The following is a 7,723-nucleotide window of genomic DNA, read 5'->3' as shown; positions in this document are numbered from 1 at the left end:
TAAGCACCGTACCTATGGAAACGTTTCACGAGAAATAGCAAAATATGCAAATCTAAAATAATTATCAGTAAGCGTTCCCGATAAACGATGAGTCATGCGGCAAGAGTAGACGTTACCTGGTGATGATGGCGGCCGCCACCGATGGCGCCACCTCTGACGCCGCCGACTCCAAGACCTCCTCCCTGGCTGTCCGTATTCAGCGACAGCAAGCACCGAAGAGAAGAGCAATAAGTGCGATAGACTTCATGGTGATCTAAATGTTTTGTAAAATCAATACACAAAGAAATATCATAGTATATAAGTAGCCAACATCTTTACGGATAAAGGAAACCATGCAAGACATCACTGTGATACTAAATAATACTTATAAAAGTACATTTCACGAGACATGTAATATGTAATATTTTGAAGATATGATATACTATTGATGATGCCTTGATAATATGATTAAAAAATCCTGATATTAAACTTGATATTAGCAACGCTATAACATAACCTTGCAGCGTAATCCAAACACCTCTGATGGAAGGAAATCTGGAGTCAAGATGGACTGATGGCTACACACCAAAGACATCGCCGCGCTTATATATCACCGCGCGCTGCCCCGTGACACACATGTCCCTCAAGCAACTCATCCACACCTATGTAGGCCTACGCGAAAACCTCAGCGATTCTTTCAAAATTGTTATCCGCTGCTAAACTGGGCTTGCCTACAGCGCTACCTGCTGCGGCGGCGATGTTGCGCGGGCACTCGGCGCGATGAGGCGGAGGGGCGGGGCGTTTCATGGGTGGGGCTTTAGCGAAGCGGATGAAAGTGGGACAGAGGAACACGAGTGAGCCCGGCGTAAGCAACAGCTTAGCCGCTACGGATGCCGTGAAAGAGTTTACGAGGGTAGAACAGCCCTGGATGCTGGTGCGACACGGATGTGCACGGCCGCGAATACGTGCGAACACTCCCATCTAATGTAGCGGCGCGGAAGCGGCTGGTGCCCGTCTATAGCGGCGATCATGGCCACTGCGAGCCACTCAGCACAGCAGCTGATGTGCTGTGAAGCTGAGAGCAGCTGGCAGACGAGCATCAGTGCGTCTCCTGTGCCGTCACACGTCGCTCATGTGAGCAATCATGTCCAGGTCATCCCGCCCGCGGAACAGCGAGTGCCACGAGCACATAGCATAACATATTCACATATTTCACTAGCATATTATATATACATACATTATTATATATATATATATATATATATATATACATTATATATATATATAGATATAGATATAGATTATATAATATATATCAAGAGCTAATTAATATTAATATTAATAATAGTATTATTAGCTCTTGATATATATATATATATATATATATATATATATATATATATATTTGAAGTGCAGCAATATAAGTGCCACGGTGGAGTTGATTGTGTTTCGTCATGTGAGTGTTTTGCAAAGAAACAAAAACAGGTAATATCTCTTATTTTGTAGAAGGCAATTTGATTTTTGGAATCTGATGTTAGTACTCATGTTGTGTGGGTACCCATTTCATCTAATATGAATGCTCAGCTTCATTTAGATGTTGCTTCTCTCAGAAACGAGTTAACGAATCAGACAGTGGCTCGCGGCAACATGCGAGGGATTTTTACGCGTAAAAAGGTGAAAGTGAACAACGCTTGAATACGCATGCATTAGAAGATGTCAACAACCGTGGTTCATTTATCTGCGCTGCCATCTTGATAACGCGATATGTGTGGTTCGGGCCAGATGAATCATGGCATTCATGATGAGTTGCCAAACTGGTGCTATTTCGTCATTTTATAAAAAAGTGTTTTTATTAACATCATTTATTTTCGTGCTACTTAAGGCGACTACACTATTACCATTCTTCCTTTTGACTCTACCATTGCCTATATCCACTGATGCTAAGCTTCTAGGCTCATTAATTTTTTAGCCTAATTCTATTCAAATTTCAAAACCAGGAGTCTAACCTGATATGCCAGGTAACACGTACTCACTGATAAACACGTTCCCCGTCTTTATCCTGTACAAAAATTATCAGGGACTTATCTTGCCATCAGGTGGCGCAACACACCGGTTTTTAAGGTTCATCGAATGCCCATCCGCCTGCTCTGTAGTCTCTCGTGAAATTCTTATTCTCACACATAGGTCTTTTTCACTTATCAAATTGGCTGACTTTAGGCAGAGAGTGTCTAGATCAGTCAGTGCAGCAGGGAGGCTGTCGAACATAGAAGACGTCACGCCTGACATCATCAATGCATCTGTCAAAATATTGTGACAAATTATTTCCAATGGAACTTACATAACCTACTTCTTTATGACTCATTTGGGATACGCTTGCTAACATACCAATCGTTTCTACTTTTACATGTAGCTAGGGCTACATGTTGTGAAAGTGTATTTTAAACCTGAAAGTAGTATTATCAAGAGCGCATTAAGTACACGTATTAAGTGTCTAACACAATTATAGTATTATGTATGCCTTCCGCTCCTATATGTTATGCATGCACGGATTTTTTTATATTTATACTTTGAAAGTATGAAACATGTCAGTAAGTATATTTGCATTACGCGTGTTCTTTTTTGCATTTATCGTGCGGGCATGTTATGTAAGTACGTTTACATGGCACCGTTACATTTAGCGAGTGTACATGGGAATTACTTGCTCTTCGTTTCCTTCACAAGACAGCAGATAGAGATATAGTATTGTTCACTTCACGAGTCGCTCTAGACGGTAGCGCAGGTGTCTCTGCTGCCAAAACCGACCCGTTGCGAAATATGCGTAACATGATTTAAATACGCACGCTATTGAGGCGCATATATTATATATGTATATATGTATATGTATATATATATGTATATGTATATATGTATATGTATATATGTGTATATATTATATATATATATATATATATATATATATATTATATATATATACCGTACTATATTTAATTTCATGCGTACATTAAAAGCTATCCATCCAAGCATTTCGTTGAGCAATGAATTACTAGTAGATACAATAGTACGCCGGTAGAAAAGGCTTCGTACATAGGAAGGTTGGTTTCAGGCAGATATTCTAAAACAACTTTAGAAACAATATTTCATGTTTTAATTTTGCGAGTCTTTACTTACAACCGTAAATGTATTTTTATTTTTATTTACACATGCAAGCGCGTGTGTGCGTGTGCGTGTGCGTTCGCTCATGTGTATTTTATTTGTGTTCGTTCATCCCACGTATTTGTGAATATTCATCTCTCGTACGTATTGGCATGCGCTTTCAACATTGTATTTTCTATCACCCACATTGTGTTTGCATTGGTCCATGGATTTCGATTATTACCTCCGCCAGGAGCTTGGCGGGGGTTATGTTTTCACCGGCGTGTGTTTGAGTGTTGGTTTGTGTGTTTGTGGTTTGTTAACATGCACGTTTCAGTTCACTTCGCGCTAGGTGCGCTGGCTGTAGACTTACAAACACGAACCACAGGATAAGGTGCAACCGACAGTCCTCCCCCACCTGCACGCTCGCACTAATCCGGATGCCAATTAATTATGTTAATTAATTATCATTAATTAATTAATTAATTAATTTTTCCACTTAATTAATTAATTAATTAATTTTTCCACTTAATTAATTAATTAATTAATTAAAAATTTCACATTGAGAGAATTCAGCTGCCTTGGCGGAGGTCTGTGCTCTCCGAGTGCTCTAGTTGACGTTATTTTTGCATTGTATTTAAGTTGTATTTTTCATGACTGCATTGATTTCATTTCTGTCGCCGTGCTTGCATTGTTTTCTTATTGTAACTTTGCACTGTTCTGCGTTTCCTGCATTAAATTTGCATACTCGTGCATTGTTTAGCAAGAATGCGATTATATACTATAGATGGCGCTACATGCGTAGCGTGTAAAATCAAGTATAGAAATAGCTAATCTATTTGTTAGAACAATTCGGTGACATTGCTTCTAATAAACAATTAGAAACACAATTTGATTTGATTTCAGCAAAACTGAATTGCATTTATTTATTTAAAGTATCAATCGCCCTCGTCGATAAAACTATATACAGCAATAATAAGAACAGGCATCATCTCAGACTGAGCCGTACCTTCCGATCTCATGAATGGGTATTTACACGCGTGAATAAGCAACTGTGACAAAGCAAGGCCATTACGATCATCATAATTATTTTTACATTGTACTAATTAAAATAAATGCTATCTCCTCACATATTTCTATACATAATATCTTCTTTCTACCGTAAGTTAACTTATCGTAATCCATTTTTGAAACACAAGTTTCGGTACCAGCAGGAATTTGCTCTCTGGTGGTTGGGCATTGTGGAGCATAGTAAAAATAGATGTATTTCATCAGCCGCGTTTCTTGCCAAAATCTAGAATAAATCATTTTTATCACAGTTACTGTTACTGCACTATAAACTATAAACATCTATTGATTCAATGACATCTTGAAAATAAAAACAAGTCTGCTCAATTTTCGACGCAGATCGCCTTTTGTGCCGAATCTGTTTTTTATTATTATTTTGAGTTCACTTTCAACTAACAATGCTCCAGCCTCTTTCCCGCTCTTATTGGTATCCTCCCTGACCGTAGCCTCCGCTGCCACGGCCACCAGCAAAGCCACCAGACACCTGTTGACCTCCGAAGTTTCCACCGGAAACGACCTGCTGACCTCCGAAGCTTCCACCACCGATGGCGCCACCGCCGAAGCTGCCACCGCCGATGCTTCCACCACCGATGGCGCCACCGCCGAAGCTGCCACCGCCGATGCTTCCACCACCGATGGCGCCACCGCCGAAGCTGCCACCGCCGATGCTGCCACCACCGATGGCGCCACCAGCACCACCGCCCTCGCCTCGATAGACAACGTCGACGTCAGCGAATCCCCAGACGGGCTCCTCGATATCATAGTTGTACAGGGTCTTTGGCTGCGTGTACTCGTGTCCCTCTCTGCATGGGCACAAAAGCAGGAATTAGACGCCGAGCTTTAAGCTATACGTTTTTACCAAAATATGAGCAAAGGTATCAACAGATGTGGATAGTTAGAGCTATCATGCTGTTAGAAGGCTGGATAGCAGGGGCTCGGCGAAGAAACCGTAACCTAAATCTAGATAAGTTGTCATTTAAAGATACTGCGATATCAAGATAAATAGAAGGGTTTATGTCTTCTTGGGTTTATGTGCTTCTAGTGAAATGAAATGCAGACATTACTTGTATCTGTACTCGTATCCGCGGCTCTTCTTCGCCGTCTCTGTGGCATCGGCGTTGTCTCTGCTGAACAGTGAGCCGGTGGCGGTACCGGTCCTGGAGAAGGTCAGGCCGCTGCTCCTGTCTCCGCTTCCTCTCAGTCCGCCGGTAGCGATGGGTCCGTATCTGGTCGTGGTGAAGAACTCTGGGGCTCCGGTCTGTTGCTGGCCTCCACCCAGGCTGCCGCCTCCGAAGGATCCACCACCGAAAGATCCACCTCCAATCGATCCGCCTCCGAGAGATCCACCGCCGACTTGGAAGGATCCACCACCGACCTGGCCTCCTCTGATCTGACCACCTCGAACTTGGAAGGATCCACCACCAATCTGGTTACCTCCAATCTGGCCACCTCCAACTTGGAAGGATCCACCACCGAGAGATCCACCACCAACTTGGAAGGATCCACCACCGAGGGATCCACCTCCAACTTGGCCTCCTCTGATCTGACCACCTCCAACTCGGAAGGATCCACCACTGATCCTGCCTCCTCCGGTCAGACCACCTCCTGATTGGTACGAACCACCGCCTTGCTGTCCGCCACTCACCTGAACAGGTAAATCGGATTTTGCAGAAACAACAATCGAAGTAAAAAAAACTTCAATTATTTCTACGAGAAGTAGCACTCATAACACCGTACCTATGGAAACGTTCACGAGAAAATAGCAAAATATGCAAATCTAAATAATTATCAGTACGCGTTTCCCCGCATAAACGATGAGTCATGCGGCAAATGTAGACGTTACCTGGGTGATGATGCGGCCGCCACCGATGGCGCCACCTCTGACGCCGCCGACTCCAAAACCTCCTCCCTGCTGTCCGTATTCAGCGACAGCAACACCGAAGAGAAGAGCAATAAGTGCGATAGACTTCATGGTGATCTAAATGTTTGTAAAATCAATACACAAAGAAATATCATAGTATATAAGTACCAACATCTTTACGGATAAAGGAAACCATGCAAGACATCCACTGTGATACTAAATAATACTTATAAAAGTACAATTTCACGAGACATGTAATATGTAATATTTTGAGATATGATATACTATTGATGATGCTTGATAATATGATTAACAAATCCTGATATTAAACTTGATATTAGCAACGCTATAAATACCTTGCAGCGGTAATCCAAACACCTCTGATGGAAGGAAATCTGTGAGTCCAAGATGGGACTGATGCTACAACCAAAGACATCGCCGCGCTTATATACACCACCGCGCTCCCCGTGACACACATTTCCCCTCAACAACTCATCCACACCTATGTAGCCTACGCGAAAACCTCAGCGATTCTTTCAAAATTGTTATCCGCTGCTAAAACTGGGGCTTGCCTACAGCGCTACCCTGCGGCGGCGATGTTGCGCGGGCACTCGGGCGCGATGAGCGGAGGGGCGGGGCGTTTCAGGGTGGCGGCTTTAGCGAAGCGGATGAAAGTGGGACAGAGGAACACGAGTGAGCCCGGCGTAAGCAACAGCTTAGCCGCTACGGATGCCGTGAAAGAGTTTACCGACTCGGTAGAAACAGCAGCTGGACGCGCGCGCGATACGGATGCGGCACGGCGCGAATACGTGCGAACACTCATCTAATGTAGCGGCCGCCGAACGGGCGGCCCCGTCTATATAGGCGGCGAATCATGCGCCACTGCGAGCCATCAGCCACAGCAGCTGATGTGCATAAAAGCTGAGAGCCAGCTCAGACGAGCATCAGCTGCGTCTCCTGTGCCGTCACACGTCGCCTCGATGGTGCCAGCAATCATGCCCCATGTCATCCCGCCCGCCGGAACAGCGAGGTGCCACAGAGCACATAGCCATAACATATTCACATATTCACTATCAATTATATATACACTACATTATTATATAAATATATATATATATATATATATATATATATATATATTGGAAAGTGCAGCAAATATTCCGAGAGCCACGGCTGAGGTTGATGTGTTTCTGGCTCATGTGACGTGTTTTGCAAAAAACAAAAACAGGAATATCTCTGTATCTTTGTAGAAGGCAATTTGTATTTTTGGAATCTGATGTTAGTACCTGTGGAATCTGATGTTGTGTGGGTACCCATTTCATCTAATATAAATTCTCAGTTTCATTTAGATTGCATTCTCTCAGGAAAACCAGTTAACGAATCAGAGCCAGCTGGCTCCCGCAACTATGCCCGGGGATTTTATTGCGTAAAAGTGAAAGTGAACAACGCTTGATATACGCATGCACTTAGAACGATGCAACAACCGCTGTTCATTTATCTGCGCTCCGATCTTGGACTAACGCGATATGTGGTGCGCTTTCGAGCCAGAGACATCATGCATCTCATTGATGAGTCTGCCCAAACTAGGGGCTATTTCGTCCATTTCTATAAAAACTTGTTTTTATTAACAAACATTATTTTCTGTGCTACTTGAAGGCGACTCCTAGTATACCATTCTTCTTC

At 43.1% G+C, this 7,723-nt stretch overlaps 1 protein-coding gene across 1 annotated transcript; it reads right to left on the bottom strand.

Moving 5' to 3' along the window:
• Positions 1–4,006: 4,006 nt before the first annotated feature.
• On the bottom strand, positions 4,007–7,097 carry LOC106818193 (glycine-rich cell wall structural protein 1-like). The gene is made up of 7 exons (XM_014822919.1): positions 6,980–7,097; positions 6,625–6,763; positions 6,397–6,460; positions 6,023–6,157; positions 5,629–5,824; positions 5,244–5,496; positions 4,007–4,982 (listed from the first exon to the last, which is right to left on the bottom strand). The coding sequence occupies exons 1-7, from the start codon at positions 7,095–7,097 to the stop codon at positions 4,601–4,603; spliced, it is 1,287 nt and encodes a 428-aa protein (XP_014678405.1). The 3' UTR covers positions 4,007–4,600.
• Between the last annotated feature and the right edge of the window lie 626 nt (positions 7,098–7,723).

Source organism: Priapulus caudatus, unplaced genomic scaffold (genome assembly GCF_000485595.1).
Source record: "Priapulus caudatus unplaced genomic scaffold, Priapulus_caudatus-5.0.1 Scaffold2083, whole genome shotgun sequence".
Classification (NCBI taxonomy): Eukaryota; Metazoa; Priapulida; class Priapulimorpha; order Priapulimorphida; family Priapulidae; genus Priapulus; species Priapulus caudatus.
This window is presented reverse-complemented; position numbering and strand designations above follow the sequence as displayed.